This window comes from Cololabis saira, chromosome 21 (assembly GCF_033807715.1).
Source record: "Cololabis saira isolate AMF1-May2022 chromosome 21, fColSai1.1, whole genome shotgun sequence".
Classification (NCBI taxonomy): Eukaryota; Metazoa; Chordata; class Actinopteri; order Beloniformes; family Belonidae; genus Cololabis; species Cololabis saira.
The window spans coordinates 29,792,481-29,815,837 of NC_084607.1; the positions used below are offsets into that span (position 1 = coordinate 29,792,481).

The 23,357-nt window shown below is 42.8% G+C and overlaps 3 protein-coding genes across 4 annotated transcripts; 2 read left to right on the forward strand and 1 right to left on the reverse strand.

The window, feature by feature from the left end:
• Nucleotides 1–131: 131 nt before the first annotated feature.
• On the forward strand, nucleotides 132–7,379 carry mcm5 (minichromosome maintenance complex component 5). The gene is made up of 16 exons (XM_061711615.1): nucleotides 132–455; nucleotides 925–1,051; nucleotides 1,156–1,284; nucleotides 1,371–1,543; nucleotides 2,242–2,397; nucleotides 2,499–2,668; nucleotides 2,768–2,939; nucleotides 3,029–3,140; nucleotides 3,214–3,357; nucleotides 4,680–4,745; nucleotides 4,820–4,996; nucleotides 5,073–5,185; nucleotides 5,284–5,412; nucleotides 5,497–5,639; nucleotides 6,477–6,604; nucleotides 7,072–7,379. The coding sequence occupies exons 1-16, from the start codon at nucleotides 283–285 to the stop codon at nucleotides 7,171–7,173; spliced, it is 2,214 nt and encodes a 737-aa protein (XP_061567599.1). The 5' UTR covers nucleotides 132–282; the 3' UTR covers nucleotides 7,174–7,379.
• A 25-nt stretch (nucleotides 7,380–7,404) lies between these two features.
• On the reverse strand, nucleotides 7,405–10,060 carry hmox1a (heme oxygenase 1a). Its single transcript, XM_061711617.1, has 6 exons — nucleotides 9,863–10,060; nucleotides 9,725–9,774; nucleotides 9,525–9,636; nucleotides 9,225–9,440; nucleotides 8,855–9,127; nucleotides 7,405–7,969 (listed from the first exon to the last, which is right to left on the reverse strand). Exons 1-6 carry the CDS (start codon nucleotides 10,010–10,012, stop codon nucleotides 7,805–7,807), a joined length of 966 nt encoding a protein of 321 aa, XP_061567601.1. The 5' UTR covers nucleotides 10,013–10,060; the 3' UTR covers nucleotides 7,405–7,804.
• A 3,918-nt stretch (nucleotides 10,061–13,978) lies between these two features.
• Nucleotides 13,979–23,290, forward strand: foxred2 (FAD-dependent oxidoreductase domain containing 2). Of its 2 annotated transcripts, none has more exons than XM_061711132.1 (10): nucleotides 13,979–14,109; nucleotides 15,460–15,680; nucleotides 15,794–16,099; nucleotides 16,199–16,450; nucleotides 17,399–17,716; nucleotides 17,878–18,044; nucleotides 18,254–18,419; nucleotides 19,737–19,963; nucleotides 20,052–20,222; nucleotides 21,773–23,290. In XM_061711132.1, exons 2-10 carry the CDS (start codon nucleotides 15,466–15,468, stop codon nucleotides 22,006–22,008), a joined length of 2,058 nt encoding a protein of 685 aa, XP_061567116.1. In that variant the 5' UTR covers nucleotides 13,979–14,109; nucleotides 15,460–15,465; the 3' UTR covers nucleotides 22,009–23,290. The 2 variants fall into 2 exon arrangements, with proteins under 2 accessions (XP_061567116.1, XP_061567115.1); XM_061711131.1 differs by having other exon boundaries at nucleotides 13,980–14,109; nucleotides 15,463–15,680.
• Nucleotides 23,291–23,357: the final 67 nt, after the last annotated feature.

Sequence of the window (23,357 nt, forward strand, 5' to 3'; positions counted from 1 at the left end):
CCACTACTGCTCATAAGCTCCGCCTTCTCGATGAGGACACGCCCCCGAGAAGCCTCTGGACCAATAGAAACCAGCTCAGTCCCTGCCGTCCAATCAGAGGCGCTTCCGGCGAACAGTTCGCGGGAAACAGGCAGGAAGACGGTCAGTTTTGCCGCGTAGCCGTCACTCCGAGAGGCTTTGTCCCGACAGATAACGACTACATTAGTTTTCCTCAGAGTTCAAAGTATTTGTTTTGATACTTAGTTTCTATTGCTACGGCTGCGTTCTCCGAGTGGATTGAGTATGTCTGGCTTTGACGACCCCGGGGTTTACTACAGCGACAGTTTCGGAGGGGGAGAGGGTCACGGCCACGATGAAGGCGGACACAAGCGCATCCAGATCAAGAAGCGGTTCCGAGAGTTCCTGCGCCAGTTCCGAGTGGGCACCGACCGGACCGGCTTCACCTACAAATACAGGTGAAATATAATCACGATACAGATGATCAGTGACGGGATTCACTGTTAAATCAGTTAAATCGGCCTGCATGGCGCTGCTGCAGGAAATGCGCATGTGGTGACATATTAAAGAGCGTGAAAATCGAAGATCTATTAGTGTCAAGGTACTTTAACATGAAAAATCATTTCGATTATGTCAAAGAAAGTAAAAGTCTGACTTCCCTGGGCCCCAACACTTCTAATGAATCCATACCTTTTTTTCAGTCCATATGTTGGGAACTCAAAATGTGTTTAATAAATGACTGGTTTGATACAATCTGCCTTTAAAATGCTCAAAAGAAGCTGGCAATATGTTTGTTGTTCTTCCAAAAAATCAGAAGCAATCAAAAAGTGTTGGCACTTCATCAGTCCTCTTGTTTTCTGTCATAAATCCATATGAGAATAATGTTCACGCCTCATAAATATTCACATTTCTCTCCTTTTTAATCAGAGATGAGCTGAAGCGACATTACACCCTGGGGGAGTACTGGGTGGAGGTGGAGATGGAGGACCTCGGCAGCTTTGATGAAGACTTGTCTGACTGTCTTTACAAGCTGCCCTCCGAGAACCTGCCATTGGTGAGACTCCGTCTTAGCTGGCCTCCTCTTTTACCACAATCTGTTATGTGTCTCACAGCAGCTGAACTTACTCCAATCCCATGATAACCTGGTTTATTTTTCAGCTGGAAGAAGCTGCAAAGGAGGTAGCCGATGAGGTGACCCGTCCCCGGCCTGCGGGGGAGGAGACGGTGGAAGACATCCAGGTCATGCTGAAGAGCGATGCTCATCACGCTTCCATTCGGAGTCTCAAGGTACCCACAGACTTTTGTGTCTTTGTGTTTCTCTGTTGTTGTAGCACATGGTTGCATCACATCTTTGTCACGTTTCTGCCCTGCAGTCGGAGCAGGTGTCGCGGCTGGTGAAGGTGCACGGCATCATCATCTCGGCCACGGCGGTGAAGGCCAAGGCCACTAAGGTGTGTCTGCGGTGCCGCGGCTGTAACGGGGTCATCAACAACATCCCTCTGCCCCCGGGCCTGCAGGGCTACGCTCTGCCGCGCAAATGCAACAGGTGAGAGTGGTGGAGAGTAGGGCTGGGCGATATATCGAGATTTTAATATATATCGATATATTTTCAAACGCGATATGGTACGAGACAATATCGTTTATATCGATATTTTTTTTTTTTTTTTTTTTTATGATTTTGATATAGCTTATTTTGTGACAAATTGACTTGAATGTTTTATTTGAGATTTGCACAAATGTTTTGTTATTTTCACAACTGTCAACCTCAGTGGAAAAGTCTGCCTGTTACTGTCTACATTGTATTAATTGCACAGTGTATTGTAATTTAATTGTTATGCAGGAAAGGGATATTTGTTTTATTTTATTCAAGAAGCATTTTTATTCTATATATGCAGGCAGTTTATTTTTATTTCATTTGTTTTATACATTTTGATATCGTGCAGGCCTCTGTTAATAAAGGAACCTGTGTGACATTTGGCACGAGGCATTGTATTAAAACTGTTTTTTTAAGGGTTTGCCTCAGAAAAAAATGAAGCTAACAGAGATGCTATGCTATAATGCTTTGGGGGAAACCCCAATTATGGCACAGAAAAAATATCGATATATATCGAGTATCGCCATTTAGCTAGAAAATATGGAGATATGACTTTTGGTCCATATCGCCCAGCCCTAGTGGAGAGTTTCAACTCGCTCGGAGCGACTTCCTTAGTAACGCTGCCCCTAACGAGTCCTCCCTCTCCTCAGTGAGAACGCTGGGCGGGTCAAGTGTCCCATCGACCCGTACTTCATCGTCCCCGACCGCTGCGTTTGCGTCGACTTCCAGACGCTGCGTCTGCAGGAGTCTCCGGACGGCGTCCCGCATGGAGAGATGCCCCGTCACCTGCAGCTCTACTGCGACAGGTGAAGCAGATTCTTCAAGGAGAACCTGAACCTAACGTGGAAAATGTTGACTGTGTTTTCAAACATTTTCTGTTTTGTTTTTTTCCCCTCTCTTATCTCAGATACCTGTGCGACCGTGTGGTGCCGGGCAACAGGGTCACCATCATGGGTATCTACTCTATCAAAAAGATGGCTGCTGTCAAGCCCAAAGGCAGGGAGAAGGGTGTTGGTGTGGGAATTCGTGCCTCCTACCTCCGAGTGGTCGGCATCCAGATGGACACAGAAGGCGCCGGTAAGGCGTTTCTTTCTGCAGGGATTTGTGGGTAAAGTTTTAATGTTTCCTTCCCGTGGAGGTTGATTTATTTATTTCTTGTGCCTCTGTCTCTCCCAGGCCGTGGCGCTACTGGATCCGTGTCCCCACAGGAGGAAGAAGAACTGAGAACTCTTGCTTCCTCGCCCAACGTGTACAACTCCCTGGCACACTCCCTGGCTCCCTCCATCTACGGCAGCGATGACCTGAAGAAGGCCATCACCTGCCTGCTGTTTGGCGGTTCAAGAAAGAGGTCAGGCTGAAAAAAAAGCTGCACATGAACTCCAGTCACTGTAAAATCTCGCTTCATGTCTAGTAACGGTTGGATGTTGCGTCCGACAGGCTGCCGGATGGGCTGACCCGCAGGGGCGACATCAACCTGCTCATGCTTGGAGATCCCGGCACGGCCAAGTCTCAGCTGCTCAAGTTCGTGGAGAGATGCTCGCCTATCGGGGTAGGGATCTGTTCCCGGTGGAAGGTGTTTATTTGACGGCAGGCGATCCTCAGCGTGACTCTGTGCCCCTCAGGTTTACACCTCGGGTAAAGGGAGCAGTGCGGCGGGTCTGACCGCCTCGGTGCTGAGAGACCCCACCACCCGGGGATTCATCATGGAGGGAGGAGCCATGGTGCTGGCTGACGGGGGAGTCGTGTGCATCGATGAGTTTGACAAGGTACCAGTTAACGCCCGAGTGCATTTATCAGCAGTGTTGTGCTAGTTACTGAAAAATAGTAACTAGTTACCATTACTAGTTACTTCATTAATAAAGTAACTCAGTTACTTAGACCAAAAAGTAATGCGTTACTATGAAAAGTAACTATTTAGTTACTTTAAATAAAAACATTTTTTAAAATGCTCCCATTAATGCCCCTCTAGCCTTCATTTCAGCAGGTACTGTATGGATTTGCATTGTGCCTTGTGTTCTGCATTCTGATTGGCTAAACAGTCTCCCCGCTCCTTCACTTCATGTATCAATAACGTTGGTTGCTTAGCAACAAGCTGAGAACGACCAATGAACCTCAGGAGCAGCTAAAGAACGAGACACTTTGATGTCGTTATTTACAGTTCTCAAATATAACCAATGGTAGCATGTCGGTTTATAAGAATCTTTTTGCCGAGAAGAAAAAAGAGCGACAAAACAACCCATAACTATTTTCTTCTCTCGAAAAAACACCCCTGCACCGCGGCTTTAAGAGAAAAAGACGCTACAGGGTCGGGATGCAGCGGCTCAGACGAGCAGGGAAATGTGCTGTGCTGATCTCCGCAATTTGAAGCCTTCTATAATAATTGTAAAAAGAATTTCACTTATCACAGGTTCTTTTTGGAATGTAACCCCCGCGAAAAACCAGGGATTACTGTAATGACAATATCTCCACGTTGCGAAACTCGCCTTCTCTTGGCTCGCTGTGACCGTCATGTTTTTTTTTAATCAAAGTCTTTTTATTAAAGGTTTTGCATATCACACAGAAAAAAGACAAAACAAGTAGAACACGAAACCCACTACCCACCCCGGCCCACCAGACCTAAACCTCTCAAGAGTAAGTGTTTCTTGAGAGGAGAAACAATTACAGTGCAAAAGTATACAGATACATGCAAAATGAGATAAATAATGCTACTTATTATGGGGTTACTTTCCTTGATTCCATATTGTTGACAAATGTAATGAAAGGCTGCCAAGTTGCAGCGAACTTCGAGAGAGATCCTTGAAGATGACCGGTCATGTTTTTGAATGAACACACACTACGTTTCCTCCAGTCTTCGCGTGTGGGGAAAAAAAGCTTCACTGTAGCCAGAAATAACGGAGTAACGCACCGTTTGGTAGCGGTAACTGCGTTACTGAATTTAAAAACTAATGCGTTAGAGTATTAGTTACTGCAAAACTAACGGCGTTACTAAACGCGTTAGTAACGGCGTAAATAACGCGTTAGTCCCAACACTGTTTATCAGCAACTTCTGCTCCGAAACTTAATTCTGACTCGTGTGTTTCCCGTTCAGATGAGAGAGGATGACAGAGTGGCGATCCACGAGGCCATGGAGCAGCAGACCATCTCCATCGCTAAGGTGAGACCCTTTTAAATAAATCCCACGTTACACTGGCAGACCTTAGGGAAGGCTGACCTTTCACCTCCTCCTAGGCCGGCATCACCACCACCCTGAACTCCCGCTGCTCCGTGCTGGCCGCCGCCAACTCCGTGTTCGGCCGCTGGGACGACACCAAAGGCGAGGACAACATCGACTTCATGCCCACCATCCTGTCCCGTTTTGACATGATCTTCATCATCAAAGACCACCACGACCACCAGAGAGACATGGTACGAGGACGGCTGTGAAGTCAGTGATTGAACTCTGCCAAGGCTTTATTACTGAGGTTGTTTTGTTTTGTTTTAGACTCTGGCTCGTCACGTGATGAATGTTCACCTGAGCGCTCAGACGCAGACGGAGGGCGTCGAGGGCGAGATTCCACTGGCCACTTTTAAGAAATACATCGCTTATGCCAGAACGTGAGTCTGCCTGAATGTGGATGTGATGGTTTTCTGCCGTACCAATATCAGACGTTGATATCTAAGTGTTATTTTTCCTGCTCCATGTTTGTTTGCAGTAAATGCGGCCCTCGCCTCTCGGCTGCAGCCGCAGAGAAGCTGAAGAACAGATACGTGGTGATGAGGAGTGGTGCGCGAGAGCATGAGAGGGAGAGTGACAAGAGGCCGTCCATCCCCATCACCGTCAGGTAGCCTTGGGGTTTCTGTTTATTCTTCAGATCAGGATTGAAAAGGCATCGTCCTGACGTGATCTCTTGTCTTTGTCTCTGCAGGCAGCTGGAGGCCGTTGTTCGCATCGCTGAATCCCTGGCTAAGATGAAGCTGCAGGCCGTGGCTGGAGAAGAGGAGGTGGACGAAGCGCTCAGACTCTTCCAGGTCTCCACGCTGGATGCTGCGCTGTCTGGCAGCCTTTCAGGTGTGTGTTTGCCGCTTTCTCCCGCTGGCAGAGTTATGATGGAGGACATAAGTTAATGACTACGTTTACATGCAGTCAAAATTCGGGTTATTGCTAATATTCCGGTTACTGAAACATTTGGAATATTCCGTTCACATGCGTGACAAAAGGGTTATCCCTGTATACATGGTGATTAATCATTTGGGATATCTGGATCAAACCAGCGACGCGTGGAGAACATTATGACGCAATTAGCGTCATTTCCGCTTCTTCTTCCTGTATCCAAATTCAAAACAAATGCAGCTTCGCGCAACTTTTCGCTCACCTTCTTGTAAATCTCGCTTTCCCGGTTCTTTCTCCGTCTACAAATTCCAAAATGTTCATATCCTTCATTACATTTATGAAGTGATTAGTCTCCTCCTGGTCTTGGTTTCTCCGTGTTTATAAGAACTTCCTGGACTCAAAAGACCAGGATTCCTTGTGAACAGAACATGCGCAGAAAACAAATTCCTGTTCCTTTTGATGGGGATATTCCGTTTGGCGTTTACATGACCCAATATTCAGGTTTAAAAAGGAGTAACCCAGGGGTCATATTCAGGTTTTTAAAAACCCGATTATGAGCAAATTCGGGTTATTCAAAGGGGTTTTTGGTGTTTACATGGCCGTGCAAATTCGGGTTATTGCCAATATTCGGGTTTTAAAGGGTTATTGATGCATGGAAACGCAGTCACTCAGACTGCAATAGGAAGCTTCACAAAAGGATAACGTACAACAATCCACTCTCAGTGCACTTTAACTGGAGGCAGTGGAGACACTTTCATGCTGCTAACATCTCTCTAATCTCGTTTTTGTGCTCAGGAGTTGAGGGCTTCACTTCTCAGGAAGACCAAGAGATGGTCTCCCGAATTGAAAAGCAGCTCAAGAGACGCTTTGCCATCGGCTCCCAGGTGTCGGAGCACAGCATCGTCCAGGACTTCACCAAACAGGTCCGTGTCTCGCTGCTTTTTTTTTTTATTTGTGGGTGCTGGTTAGACCTTGTAGTTTCTTCTTTCCCTTCAGCTCGTTCGTGTGAAAAAAGGGCCTGGAAATCTCATTTTGTAAACAAATGAAGGCCAATTAAAACAACTTTGGTTGTTTAAATGTACAATACAAATAAAGATGAATTGATTTGTAATGAAAAAGGTCTTTAAATGGGATTAATTTTTGTATAAATCAGCAAAACCTTCCCTCATCACTTCCATGGGCTTGTCCGATTAACTCGGGTTTATTTTACAGGCACAGTTTAATAGCATAACATGTTATGAACATGATATGTTCGAACCTAATAAAGATGATTCTGAACAGAAAAAAAAATGAAAACAATAAATCAGTAAACAGGCCCTGAATGTGGACATTAGAGGCCTCCGTTGCCGATGTTTTGGTCTGAATTCTCCTAATTTCTGCACCTTTACAGAAGTATCCCGAGCATGCCATCTACAAAGTCCTGCACCTGATGCTGAGGAGGGGGGAGATGCAGCACCGCATGCAGAGGAAGGTCCTGTACAGAGTCAAGTAGAGCCAGCAGCGCTTTATACTTAACTCTTGTTGTAAATAATTGTGGTCTGTTGTTTCGTTATATTTACCGTTTATCTCAGTTCTTTCTATCCTGGCGGGAACTGAAACTTTGCATGAAAGTGAGTCACTATTGGTGGGAAGATGCTTAAATGTGTAAAGGTTTTCACTCTGTGTACAAAAATGAAAATAAATAAAAGATCCTTAAGAGTCTGACTCTGATCTGGTATCTCGTTTTTTTTATTAAACACAAGTCAAAGAAAGAGGAGTTACAGACTGATGTAGATGTTAGAAGCTCTGAAGTATCAAATCCACTTTATTTATATAGCACATTTAAAAAAAACTAGGTCACCAAAGTGCTGCACAATGAGTAAAGCAAGACATAATAAAATAGTAAAAACTAAAAACAGAGTAAAATAGATAAAAGCACGAAATAAAAACACACCAAACAGACAACCAGGGATTCAGAAACATAAAAGACAAGACGGAGACCACACAACTCTCACGCTGGATTAAAAGCCAAAGAATAAAAAGTTTTAAGGCGAGATTTTTAAAAAAGTACACGTTTTAGTCTTGATTTCATACAAGTGAGTAAAGTGCTAAATGTGCAAAATCAGGGTTGATCGGGGTCGAGTCTACAGGGAATAGACTCCCACTCCGATGGTGGCGAGGGCCAGACACAGTCCCACGGTGACCTGCACCAGGGGCGACGGCCGGAGCCCTGCACTTGGGAAGCTGCGCTCTGATTGGCCCCGGGACTCGGTTGTGACACTCAACATTTTCTGCAAGTCATCAAAAACCTGGTGGAAAATGCAGGGGGGGAAAGAAAGTTTAAGGATTTGGCACTGTGCTTGTTCTCCCTGTGTTAGTTTCTGTTCCTGCTGGATTCAGTTTAACTCAGTGGCTGAAGTCATTTCTGGTCATTGTTAATACCCGTCTGCCCACTAAACGCTCTTCGTGTGCAGACGTGTCAAGTAACGAAGTACAAATACTTTGTTACCTTAAGTAGAAAGTTTGGTTATCTATACTTTACTGGAGTAATAATTTTTCAGACAACTTTTTACTTTTACTTTTTCACGCGATTATCTGTACTTTTTACTCCTTCCTTTTTAAAAACAGCCTTGTTACTCTATTTCATTTTGGCCTTTAAAAAAAAACTATCCAGTTAAATTGCTCCATCCGGATAGAGTGAATTTGGTTGTGGTTGTTTCAGATGTTCTTGTCCAGTTTTGTTCTTACATCCGTTCCCTCAGATTCCTGCAACTAAACTTGGATGTACATTCCAATAAAGGTTAGGATAAATGATAACATGCCTCTGAAGTTTGACTTTTTGCACCATTACAATACTTATAGGCAACTAGTCATCATATCTCCTGCTCTCTGAAACACATGTTAATGCTCAATATTACACATATATGCTTCTTTAATTTATTTGCATTATACTAAGATGCATTCATTTTCAATGGCTTTTGTCCTTAATGTTTTTTTTTCCCCTTACATTACTTTTACTTTTATACTTTAAGTAGTTTTGAAACCAGTACTTTTATACTTTTATACTTGAGTAAAAAACTTGAGTTGATACTTCAACTTCTACAGGAGTATTTTTAAACTCTAGTATCTATACTTCTACCTGAGTAATGAATGTGAATACTTTTGACCCCTCTGTTCGTGTGTTGTTCACCCACCTGGATGTTCAGCTCGAAGGCCGACACGGCCTCTGCCAGCACGGCCGTCTGCTCCTCCGGCCTCAGCTCGATGCTGTTCATCCGGCTCCTGTACAGCTGCTTGAAGCGGTTTGGGCTGCTCACGCCGGGGAAGGAGAAAAACGACAGCCCTTCTTTGCTGCTCAGCCCCAGAGATTTCTGGGTTATTTTTCCCAACACTTGCCCACCCGACAGGTCGCCCAGATAGCGAGTGTAGGCGTGGGCCACGAGCAGCTCCGGGCTCTCTGAGCCAATCTGGGACAAAAGGATAAAAATAATAAATCAATAAAAGGCTGCATTCAGTTGGTCGGTGTTCTTAAAAGTGCTGCTTGTCTCAGAATGTTTGGCTCACCTGTTGGAGTCTCTGCACGTATCTGTGTGTGGCTGCGGGGACGATAACTCTGCTCTTCCAGTCTGAACCAAGAAAGTGCTCCAGATCCCTTTCCAGGGACTCCAGACGGGCGAGTTCCTGGGGGAAGTATATCGGTGCCACGGCCGGATGGGAAGCGTTCCTATCCATCTCTTCCTCCAGAGCCTTGTAGATCTCATAGAGAGAGCACAGCAGGACCTGCAGGCCAAACATCTGCATGGGGATTCCAGGACGATAACTTGGGGAGGAAACGCTAAAGTGAAGTGAATATCAGGTCCTTACCTTGTACTGTTTCAGGGTGATCTGACCTTTCTGGTAACTCAGCATCAGCTCTGTGTTTTCAGCTCTGACGTGATTTTCTTTAGTAGCTGCTTTAATTTGCTCTGATAAGTCGCTGAGGAACAAACACAAGGCAGAGAATGAGCACAAAAAGATGTGTTTTACATGTTTACACTTTGAACAAGCAAAGTTTCTCCTCATACCTGCCGACTTCTCCTGTTTCAGGTTTCCTGGCGCTCTTCATGGCCTCCATCTGTTCAAATTGTATTAAACAGTTTATTTGTTGTTGTTTTTTTAAAGTACAAGTATAAAATAAAACCCAGACTAACGTTTTAACTTACGTTCAGTCGGCTGTAGCTGTAAGTTCTGTGCGGTGGGTGAGTTGCTGCTTGTGTGAGGATCTCGCTGTGGCCTCTCGGGTCTCCGGCGTCTTTTATACACCCACGGCGCCAGGATGCTGACTCAAAAGGGAAGTGTGATTGCTGTGTCATATTAATCAAACTGGTGCTGCTTCACATGACAAAGCAGATGTGACTCTGAGTGGAGAAAGTCAGAAAACATGACGAGGCAGAAATCTAAAGCTCAAAATACAGATGTTGGGATAATAATAACGACTGAATAATAACATATTGAGCAGTGAAATGTAACAAACTGCATTCCCAGAGTAATTTAAAGACTCCTTAGAGTTATTTAATGTGTTTTACACCACCTTTACTAGCAGTATCAGTGTAAACTTTGTCAAACTTAAAAGTGTTATGTTGTTACCCAAGTCTGGTTCCACATGAACTTCTTACATGTCTTAACATCAGTAAGTAGTTTCAAAATCTACTTCAATTACATACAAGATTGAAAAGGTCCATGATTACCAGCCCTCTGTGATGTATGTACTCCTTTTGATACTTCTTTGTTGAAACATCTGTTTTGGAAATGCTGCTGATTGACAGTGTGAGCCAGGGTGGAAGTAGACCATTTCAACCATAATTAGGAAACATCCAGGTTTTTAAACAGCTTAAACTTTCAGTGTAGACATGACTCAAATCGTTCAAACCAGTTCAAATGGTTTAAATATTGTCAGCTCACAAAAAAAGCCACCTCGGGAACCAAAATGCTTCTTTTTGCTCGGGTTGAGGTCGGTACAGAAGGATATGAGCTGAACCGTGAAGGTATCAGAGCACAAAGTTCTGTCTCTGTATTTAAAATGAGGAACTGCAATGTCTTTCAGGGAAAACGGTTTTGTGAGGAGAAAAACTATAAATCTGACACTGAATTTTAGAGTCTCTGCCAAAACAGAGAAGCTAAAATCACCTCTCCTCCTAATTCTCCTCTTTCACTGAAGCATCTTTGGATCATGTAAAGGCTTTACAGATCATTTTCTTTTGGAACAATCCTCACAATAAGCTACAACTATAGTCTTCATATAGAAGTAACAAATGCATGGACTAGTTCCTAGTTTTCTAGTCCAGGCTCTAGTAGTTCTGCATAACTCTTGAGTTTGTATGATCTTAATTTTGCAATATTTCATTCTATATGAATGAACTATATGTGAGTTTGTCAAAGTGTATAGATTTATATTTTTTGATGTGGTTTCCTGTGTTCTTTTCTTGTGAAATGGTTTTGTGTGTTTAGATGGCTCCACTTGTGTGGACTCCCCCATGTCTCCCCTGACTGTTTCTTCGGTGTGAATATGGAGCTAGTGTATATGGAGCTAGTGTATATGGAGCTTGTGTCACCTCTTTCCATTATCACACGGTTTGTTGCTCTTTCCTGAGTTGCTCTCTTGTTTCTCCCCGGTGCTCTTAATACCTCTCATCTGTGTCCTAGCTAGCTGGTTTGCACCTTGTTTTGAGCTACTTGGGAGTCCCCACCACCTACAATGCTTTTGTATGGACTTGCTGTTTTTTCTTTTTCCTCTCTCTTTCAGTTTCAAAGGGTGTCATCTTCTGAATTTGGACCCTGATTAATATCATTTTGTAACGCATTTAAGGGCAAGTCCTGTTCCAAAACAAGTTCCTCGTAATAGTACAGGGGGCCCAACGTTCCCTCTCAATTGTCTGACTAGTTGGATAGTGTTTATGTTTATGGCTAAAGACAATAGTTCCAGTTTACTATGGAATTTAAAGCAAAACCTCGAGTCATGTAGTCCTTTAAGGTATGATAAATCGGCTGCACTCTCCCCTCCCTGGAGGTGCTATACAACACCCGGTGTCTCAGGAAAGCGAGGAATGCAATACCTGCCATAGAATCGTGCAATACCTGCCATAGAACCGTGCAATACCTGCCATAGAACCGTGCAATACCTGCCATAGAACCGTGCAATACCTGCCATAGAACCGTGCAATACCTGCCATAGAATCGTGCAATACTTGCCATAGAACCGTGCAATACCTGCCATAGAATCGTGCAATACCTGCCATAGAACCGTGCAATACCTGCCATAGAACCGTGCAATACCTGCCATAGAACCGTGCAATACCTGCCATAGAATCGTGCAATACTTGCCATAGAACCGTGCAATACCTGCCATAGAATCGTGCAATACCTGCCATAGAACCGTGCAATACCTGCCATAGAACCGTGCAATACCTGCCATAGAACCGTGCAATACCTGCCATAGAATCGTGCAATACCTGCCATAGAATTGTGCAAAACCTGCCATAGAATCGTGCAATACCTGCCATAGAACCGTGCAATACCTGCCATAGAACCGTGCAATACCTGCCATAGAATCGTGCAATACCTGCCATATAACCGTGCAATACCTGCCATAGAATCGTGCAATACCTGCCATAGAATCGTGCAATACCTGCCATAGAATCGTGCAATACCTGCCATAGAACCGTGCAATACCTGCCATAGAATCGTGCAATACCTGCCATAGAACCGTGCAATACCTGCCATAGAACCGTGCAATACCTGCCATAGAACCGTGCAATACCTGCCATAGAATTGTGCAATACCTGCCATAGAATCGTGCAATACCTGCCATAGAATCGTGCAATACCTGCCATAGAACCGTGCAATACCTGCCATAGAATCGTGCAATACCTGCCATAGAACCGTGCAATACCTGCCATAGAACCGTGCAATACCTGCCATAGAATCGTGCAATACCTGCCATAGAATCGTGCAATACCTGCCATAGAACCGTGCAATACCTGCCATAGAATCGTGCAATACCTGCCATAGAATCGTGCAATACCTGCCATAGAATCGTGCAATACCTGCCATAGAATCGTGCAATACCTGCCATAGAATCGTGAAATACCTGTCATAGAACTGTGCAATACCTGCCAAATGTGAATACTGTATGTTGTCTTCCTGTTTGTGTCCTTTTAGAGATTATTTTTTATAGTTGTTGTTGTTTTAATATATATACATTTTTAAACCATGCACCTTAAAGAAGATTGCATCCAATTTCGTTGTACCTGTACGATGGCAATAAAGACATTCAATTTTATTCTTTGATTTCAGTCCATCTAGCTGTTACATGGATGAATACATTTGTCTCATCTACGTAGGAACTTAAATTCAAATTCTTATCGTTGTGACATTCCTTTGTCTGTAAAAGGTGCTGTATAAATAAACTTTACTTACTTACTTAATTATGCTATTCCTTAAAGAACGTTATAACACTCCAATAGCTTAGTATAGATTTTAAATGAGGAGATGTGGATTTTTAGGAATGTAATTCTTGATTATAAGATATTCTAAACTTCCTGATTTGGTCATAAAAACGTGATCATATTATCTATCTACGGTATGTTTAATTGGATATTTAGTTTGAATCAGTGGCGTAGCCACTGATTCAGCTGGCACACCCAAAGATTTGATGCATTTTTTTTTATATAGTCTTACCAACATGTTGTATTATAAATCTAGGCTATTAGTATGTAATCATGATGTTCAAAATAATTCAAAATAAACAATTTTATTTTCGCATGCAAAAACATGCATGAGTACACGCATGAGTGTTATATTTCACTATGTTCGCTTTATTGGGCATGCAATGTGTGTGTGTGTGGTTATGTTTGTGTGATGTTTTTTTAGGACACGCATAAAGTGTGGTTATTTTATTACTTAGTATTATATTATATATATTATTATACTTATTATATATTATTGATTTTATTTGAGAGCATGTCATACGTACTCTCAAACATGGATATGTTTTTTATTACTGATGAGAGCACACACAACGTGTGGATCTGTTTTGTACAGTCAGTAATGTTGGATATACATGCTTTTGAATGTTTGTGAATGTGTAACGTCCAGTTTTGTTGAAATTAAATTTGGCACACCAGTCTTTGCTGGTGCACACCCAATGTATTTTTCCTGGCTACACCACTGATTTGAATCCTCTTCTATGCGTCTCAGTTCTATGTTATTTCCTAGCCCCGCCCCCTGCTCCGCGCAGCCGCCTCTCCATTGGCTCTTGTTCTCCAGAGGGGAAGTGGGCGGGGCCAGCGTCCAGAGGACTACACACACATATCTGTCCAGGCGCCTTAACATGCCAGATAGTAAACATGTAGCAGCCTGGACTCTCTCCAACCCCCAGACGGTCCGGGTGAAGCACCGACGCACATAAAAGGTAAGGTTCGAGTCCCCGTGTTGCGCTGTTGTGAAGCTTCAGGCGAGCTCACATCTGGCACCGCTGCACCAGAGCAGGGTGATATAACAGCAGAGTCCTCGCAGGCCCGGGGATCTGCTAGTCTGGTCGCCGACCTGCTGTCGGGTCTGCACGGCTTCTCCTGCTCCAGCTCATCCAAGCAGAGCACGGATCGTCAGTTTGGGTCGGGGGTTGGATTATATCATGTGCTCTGAGGATCCAGCTTGTTACTGCAGTTTTCTGCAGCCAGCTGCTCCATCATGGCGCAAAAACCCACGCAGAGTTAATACGGAAATAAGTCCAGTCAAATCATGTTGAAAATCAATTTTGAACTCCTCTTCTTGTGTTTTTGCAAGCGCAAACTTTTGTAGTTACTTATTTTCGTTATTTCCTGTTATTTTTCTGTGAAATATATTCATATCCAATATGTATATCCAACCTTGTACACTTCTTCTATAACTTCTGTATATAGACATGTTTCATATTGGTTGTGTGTACATATTTTCAGTATTGCTTAATTTTAGACATTATATTTTAGTTGTTTATACTTAAATTTTAAACTGAGTCTGATGATTCAATACACTGAAATGTCATTATTAATGTGCACTCATGATCTACGCTGTGAATGACAATAAAGGAGCTATTTATTTTACTTATTTCAGGGTTCATACGTTTTGAAAAAACCTGGAAAAGTGATGGCATTTGAAAATGTCATTTTCAAGGCCTGGAAAAGTTTTGGAAACATAAGTTCACCCCAAAAGTTTTGGAAAATTCATGGAATTTATTTTTCTCCCTTAATGATAACATTTAGTAATAACAGCCTTTAAGGTAGATTTAAAATTGATCAATAAATATTTCGTATAGAAAAGTCAAACGCGTTCTCACCCCTGACGTGCCGAGCATCTTGTGCATCATGCAGATCGGTTATTATTTCAGTTATTACATTTATATTAGATTACTATACAACATATACTACAACATAGTGCTGGTATATCAGTGTTAGTTTAAACAAATGTTTATTTTGTATAAAACCATAATTGTCATTAGATCTCCACTGTGGTGACTTTTTACATAGTTTTATTCCTATATTTCATTCATACATGTATAGCCAAAAACATGGCTATACATGTTTTAGAGGTCATGTATAGCCATGGAAACTTGTTGCCAAGTCATGGGAAAGTCATGGAAATTTGTTGGTTAAAATGTGTATGAACCCTGTTATTTACTCATTCATACACAATACTGACTCCAGATCCATGTACGTATGTCCCCTTTACTCTTATTATTAATGTAACTACAATGTTATGTTGTCATCCTTCATCCCGTGTCCAGCAGGTTATGGAGCCGAGGCTTCCATGTTTCATCCTCTTCACCCTAGTCGGCTTTGTCTCCACCTCGTACAACCATCCCCGCCACAACGCCACCCACCATTATGAGTACTGTGTACTCGGAGCTGGGCCTGCAGGTCTGCAGATGGGTCACTTCCTTTCCAAGGCCGGAAGAGACTACATCATCATGGAGAGGAACTCGGGGCCCGGTAGCTTCTTCAACAAGTAAGAAACTTTTGGGAGTGACTTCATTTTGGTGCAGAAAGTGACAGAATAAAATGAAATGTGTCTATGATCCTGTATCCTCTTTTTCTGCTCTATGCCTTGTGCATCTTTAGGTATCCCAGGCACAGGAAGCTTATTAGCATTAATAAGGTCTACACAGGGAGACGGAACCGAGAGTTCAACCTGCGTCATGACTGGAACTCGTTGCTGAGCGATAAACCCGATCTGCTGTTCAGGAGAGTGAGCACGGACTTTTACCCGCCGGCGGACGCGTTCCCGCTCTACCTGTCCATGTTTGTCAAGGAGCTCGGCTTGAAGGTACGGTACGGCGTGGACATTGGAAGAATCCGGGCTCTGCAGTCTGCCACAGGAAGCAGCTACGTCCTCACTGATCAACATGCAGCAGACTACACATGCAGGTTTAGTTTTGGCCCACCAATCCTAAGACGAAAAACTTCCACGCGTTTGGACTGAGGACCGCCTTGTGTTACACTTTTTCCTTCTTTCTCTCTCCTTAGCGTCCTCCTGGTGGCCACAGGTCTGTGGGTTCCTCAGAAGGTGGAGTTTGTGGGCTCCGACCTGGTTGAGGGCTACGAGTCCATCTCCACTAACCCTGACGACTACCAAGACCAGGCGGTGCTAATTCTTGGAAAAGGGAACTCTGCTTTTGAAACAGCCCAGAGCATCCTGGGAAGAGCCAGCCGGGTGCACATGCTCAGCTCCAGCCCGGTCCGGCTGGCCTGGCAGACACATTATGTTGGAGATCTCAGGTAAAATAAACAGAGGATGCTTTCAAATTGAATTCCATAATTAGTTTTAAAGCAGCGCTATGTAACTTTTCCACCTTAATATAATATTTCCAGAGTCATTGTGATGGTACATCAACTTCCAACAGGTTTAATGAACCTCTGTCATGGTCTGAGGGGTCTGTATCGCCTTCACTGGCACTATGTAACTTTGAGGAGCATGGTAGGAACCCTGCCACACTAAAAAACTACAAATCTTTACGGCTTTGACTGCTTTACGGCATACGTCACTTCCCCCTCCTTCCCGATTCGTAGTCGAGACGAAAGCTGGACGGGGCGTGGAGCGCAGAGCTCAGCAGAAGCTGGTGTCATGGCTGAAGCAGCGAAAAAAATGAAAAAAATAAATGTTTTATCGGAGGAGGCGCAAAAAAAATATTTTTCCTGAGAACTGTAAAATTGTGCAGGGCTGATCTGCAAAATATAAGGAATGGGCATTCAGTTATTCACAGGTTATAAAGTATTTTTTTATTTTGTCAGTAAGTATGTTGGACTACTAATTTATGACGAAGTCCCTCTAAAAAACGTGACAGGAAAAAGGTGCAGTAGTAATTTGGGGCGCATAATCTTGCTGAAACAGGTTGAATTTAGTGATTTTCAACATCGTCATATTATATTGTTTAGCCAAAAATAGATACATTACCTCTTCGCTATCCATCCTGCAAACGACCGCTGAAAACAGAAAAGTGGTTTTGAAAGTCCGCCCCGTCTCTCATTCATTATCAAAACAAATGCAGCGACGGGGACAGGATCTTTCCGGCATTACGCGCTGGTGCTCATGGGAAATGTAGGGTTCTTTCTGGTAAAGCACTACCGAAAGTTACATTGTGCTGCTTTAATTTATCAATAGAAATAGGTAGAACAAGACCAAAATTACTTTTGAAATTAAACCTATATATGTTTTTTTTCCCCCAGAGCCGTTAACAATGAGCTCATAGACACATACCAGCTGAAGTCTCTGGATGGGCTGGTGGAGGCTCGACTGGAGAAGATCGTTATTGCGCAACAAAAGGAGCAAGGAAGGAGGAGATCAGGTGGAAAGAACGAGAAGAAAAAAGGACAGTTGTATTTAAGCTTAAATAAATATGTACAAAACAGACGTGAGAAGAATGGCTCTTATGTGACACGAGAGGAGCTGCCGGGGCACCACATCGACAACTTCCCCATGCGAAAACCCTACGACCGCGTGATCCGATGTCTTGGGTTTCGATTCAACTTCAGCATATTTGACAGGTATTGATTCAGACATCACGACTGGGCGGCTTTACTGAGTCCCTGCATCCATGACAAATGATGTCCTAGCCTCTGGTGAAATTACATCTTATCTATATTCTTTTAAGCTTGTTATATTTAGTCAATGCTCACGGTTTTAAAAGTTTTCAAATTCTCCTCAGCTCAGCCTGCCCACCCAACAGTGAAAATGCAAAAGGGCGGTTGCCGGGGGTGACGGCCTGGTACGAAGGGAGGAGCACCCCTGACTTGTTTGTGCTGGGAACGGCGTCTCACTCCAGGGACTACCGCGCGTCCGCCGGCGGCTTCGTGCACGGGTTCCGGTACACAGGTGAACGTCTCAGGATCTTTCTCTGCTTGTGACATTTGTGATGGCATTTCTAAGTTCTTTATATGTTCGTAGCATCCTTTTTAGTCGCTTATCCCATCTTTTTTGATGTATTCTGCATCGATCTGATTTAGTTAAGATCACGTTTGCCGTCAAGTGAAGCAGTTCTGTTGTGTGAGAGATTTACATAAACGGCGTATTCTCTGCCTCAGCCCGAGCTGTGCATCGTGTACTTGAACACCGTCACCATGGCAACCTCTGGCCATCAACAAGGCTGTTGACAACGCAGTTGCATTCCTGGATTTTGAAGCGGATCGGTGAGGCCTCTGGGCCGTACCAAATGTTTGAGACACTCGGGGATGTCATTCTCCTTCGTGGGTAAGCGGAAGCTGTTTTGAGATCACCAGTAATCATTTGCCTTTTCCAGCTGCTTTTATTAACGACGGCTGCTCTGGGTCACTACTGACGATCCATCTGTCCTGTTTTGTGTAACATATCCTGACCAACCGCCCATCGCTAGTAGTTATTTTTTCCACGTTTGTCCTCTCCCAATTACTCCCAGCATCTTATCATAGATGCTTCGATGTCCTCAAACTTTCAAAGACGTCTTGGCCAGAAGAACAAAATTCCCCAAATAATCTCAAAACTTTCAAGTAAAGTGAAAGAACAATGGTGTTAGTGACTAGACAGCTTTAAAGTAGACCTGTATCGTAGAAAAAATATTTTTTGTACTCAAAAACAAATATTTTGCTTTCTGAACCGGCTACATAAACATATATTGTACACAATGACACAGACACACAGTGGGTGACGTGAGTGTTGAGCTCTGAAGTAGAGGTCTGGCTCTTGGCTTGTAAGAATTGAACATAGGTCCTGCCCTAAGTGCCGTTTTCAGGAGAAAATATCAAAAACAAGAAATTGCCAAAATGCTGATGTTTACAGTAGACTATTTTGTTATATACATTGGGAGTTTGTTTTTATTTTCACTGACCTCAGATCCATTTTCTTGAATGTGAACTAGCCCATTAGGCACTTTATTTTATTTTCATCGCGGATGTATATTTATTTTAATGCAACCATCAATGTGTCTGAATTGTGATCCAAATAAATGTGCAAATTCATGTCAATTCATGTTCCCTTTCTAGATGTATTTCTTAAAATTGACATTTTTATCAAAAGGATGAGAGAAAATGCGATTGAAAATATTTATCGTTTTGATCTACTGATAAATGTCTAAAATAATTGTCAGACTAAAATTAGACTAAATTGTCAGACTAAAACTAGACTAAAATGCCAATAGTTTTTGTTGACTAAAACTAAACAAATAAATTCACGGTTTCATGGACTAAGACAAAGACTAAAATGCTCGACTTTTAGTCGACAAAAATGTAACTAAATAAAAAAAGGATGAGTTCGACTAAATATGACAAAAAATAACAACGGCGATTGAAACAGGACTAAGACTGAAACAAAATTTAAAAATAGCCGACAAGAACACCACTGGTACACATATTAGTAAAGGTTTGTTCTTTATCTCTGTGAATTTCCACCAAAACATATCATTGACAGGTTATTGAGAACTGAACTGTTGAACTATACTCTATAGTAAATACTATAGTAATTTGCCTTAATGATACATAATGGGGAAAAAGTTACTATAGTATGTTTGTCCCGCCCTCATTTCTCCACCTCCAGCTCTCACTGCGAGTACGTTGAGGAGTTTCTACTCCAAGCCTTGCCCCAGTTCGTCTCCCTCTCTGGCCATGAAGTTTCCAGCCATGGACTGATCGTTGTCGTCATGCAGTACGGGAAGAAGAAGATAGACTATCTGGGACGTGGCCGGGCAGAAACAGATTGGACCAAGGCTTGGAAATCCAACTTCCTGCACCCTGTCTTATATTACTACGATAGGCTCCCTACTGGTGAGTAAATGATTCAAAGTTGTTTTACTCACTGTAGTTCTGACAGTGTTCAGAAAAAGTAGTTCATGTAGCATTCTCTCCTTCCCAGAGGAAGAAGTGAAGATGCGCCCCCATGGCTGGCCTTTGCCCCGGCCCAGAGCGATTCACCACATGGTGGAGGATTTCCTCACAGAGTGGGAGGGGCCTTTATCTCACATCCAGCCACTGAGGCGCTTCCTGGAGCGCTGTGTCCAGACCGACCTCCGGGCTTTCTATGCAGGTGAGGCAGAATATTAGATCTCTGTTTCTATGTGATCTGTGACTTCGTTTACATGCAGTCAATAACCCTTTTTAAAACCTGAATATTGGCAATAACCCGAATTTGCACAGCCATGTAAACACCAATAACCCATTTGAATAACCCGAATTTGCTCATATTCCGGTTTTTAAAAACCCCAATATGACCCCTGGGTTACTCCTTTTAAAACCCGAATATTGGGTCATGTAAACGCCAAACGGAATATCCTGATCAAACGGAACATGAATTTGTTTTCTGCGCATGCTCTTTTCACAAGGAATCCTGGTCTTTTGAGTCCAGGAAGTTCTTCTAAACACGGAGAAACGCAAGACCACGCCACACTTTTGGAGTGAGGAGGAGACTAATCACTTCATAAATGTAATGAAGGATATGAACGTTTTGGCATTTGTAGACGGTAGAAAGTACCGGGATAGCGAGATTTACAAGAAGGTGAGCGAAAAGTTGCACGAAGCAGCATTTGTTTTTAATTTGGATACAGGAAGAAGAAATGACGCTATTTGGGTCATCACGTTCTCCGCGCGTCGCTGGTTTGATCGGGATATCCCGAAAGATTAATTACCATTTATACAGGGATAACCCTGTTTGCTCACGCATGTAAACGGAATATTCCGAATGTTTCAGTAACTGGAATATTAGTAATAACCCGAATTTTGACTGCATGTAAACGTAGTATGTGTTTTATGCTTTTAAAGCTCTGTCGTGTAGAGATAACTTATGATGACAGTACTTGTGACACACAAATAATTACCTCCCCTCCTACTCAAAACTGTCCAAACTACCTCTTGCCAACAAAAAGATTACATGTCCTGTCAACAGTAGTTTAAAAACAATGAGTGTTCCAGTGAGTTATAGTTTCTTTTCAAAGAAGACAACAGGTAAACCTACAAATTCAGTGTTACTGTCTGTGGAGACACAGACTAGGGGGCCTGATGGTTGGGTAAACTTTCACTGGGAAACTTTCAAAATTCTCCTCAGACTGGATGTGATTGGCTAATCATTTAAAACGCCTTTAAATTATCTCTTCAAAAGTTCTGTTTCATTTTGGCTCAGCTGACATGTTAAATGTGACATCATGTTACTTAAAATGATTTAACATGAGTAACTGGTCTACTTGTAACTATGGAGTTTATTTTAGAATAAACTTAGAGAATAAAGAGACCATTGACCAGGAAAAGGCAGAGTCATAATGATCCGGAGACCTTTTGGGTTTACAAAGTTCCACTATTTGTCAGTAGCGAAATTCAGACAAGGCAACGTTTACATTCGTCCATCCAAAAGGGGAAAAATAATTTGTTGTTCTAGTATGCAAATTTAAGGCACAGCACACATACAATGTTTAAACAACCAAAAAAAAATTATATATATCGTTTTTGAAGATCCCTATGAAAACAATGTTACTTGTCATGTCTCTGGAAAGCGCCTGGAGAAAACTTCTGTTGTAATTGACGCTAAATAAATAAAATTGAATTGAAAATTGAATCATGTCTATGTTTCCTCTTCTCTTCTTTTAGAATCATGTTTCCGCTTCGCCCTCACCCACCGCAAACCGCCGCTGTTTTGCCAGCAGGGCTACTTGAGGGGGCAGGGTCTCCCTCGTGACAGTCGGCCGTGGCAGCAGCCTCATGACTCCAGAGGGATTCCACCTGAACAAGATGATGCTGGTGCTGCAGAATCCGACCCGTCGCCCCACAGATACCTGGTTCCAGCTGGAGCATCTGTGTCCTCAGGACTGAAACTTGACTTCTGATTGTTTTGGCTGTTAAACGTTTATTTGATGTTTTCCTAAGTCTCTCAAACTTGCTACCTCCATCACCTGTGATTAGTCCCTCCTTCAGACCAAATATTCAAACAGAGTATTATCCTTTTTATTCAGTGGTTTCCAGACAATTTTAGATTGTGATCTCTTAAAGTTCAGCAATCTCAAAATGTCATCACCGTGTGGATATACATGCTGCTGATTGTTTAAACCAAATAATTTCAGTGATTGTGAATGTTTAGTGGGTGATCCATCCGCTATCTATACCCACTTATTCCTGTTTGGGGTCACAGGGTCCTCTGGAGCTAATCACACCTCTCTTCAGGGGTACATTGTGGACAGGTGTAGACGGACAATGCAAACACGTGGAGAACATGCAAAACACGGATATACCCCTGCCAGGACTTGGCAACAATGCTGCTAACCATCAATCTACCATGCTGCCCATTTATGTGTCAGGAAGTACCGTTATCAGGTACTGTTTTGGAAGAAAGTGTACCGTATTTTCCACACTATAAGGCGCACCGCATTATAAGGCGCACTAAATATATGGTAAAATACCATACTATAGTGACTGGGGTTGAGTTACGTATCTACCTGATGGAGCTGCGCTACAGGAAATGCTACAAAATCCTACAGCAAATGCAAAAAAAAAAAAAGTACCGTATGTCAAACTTTATTAACAAAATAAAAACCACCTTTGCTCCGTCTCGTCAAAGTCACCATTATGCGAGTCAGCGTCGCTGCTGTTGTCTTGAACGTCCGTGACGATTTCTGACGTTTTTAGCGCCATTACTTTGGCAACACCAACTACAGTAGCTACAATCCCCCTGACTACAGTAACAGAAATTACCGTAATGATCATATATAAGGCGCACTGCATTATAAGGCGCACTGCCGGTTTTTGAAAAAATTAAAAGCTTTTAGGTGCGCCTTATAGTGCGGAAAATACGAATAATCCAAACTTTTTTTTTATTTCCTGTTCCGTTCTTTTTTTTTTGTCCCTCAGACTTATATTACTATTTCCTGAATTTAACCTTACAGGTTGTAAACCAGAGTTTATCACTGGAAAGGCACTTTGTTCCCTGAGAACTTCCACTTTATTGCTACTCCGTACTATATTTACCTTCATAACGATGTCATTTTCATATCATGCAAAAGCTGGATAGGTGGAGGTTTGGGTGTTACGGTACATATGATTATTACTCATTTTTATATGGTTTAATACATTAACAGGAGGAAATAAAAGGCGTGTCTTTTAAATTCCAATGAAGGAGGTTTGTTTATTCCCGTTTTCACAATTTGCATTTGCCGAACAATGATCGCTCCCTGATTGGTCC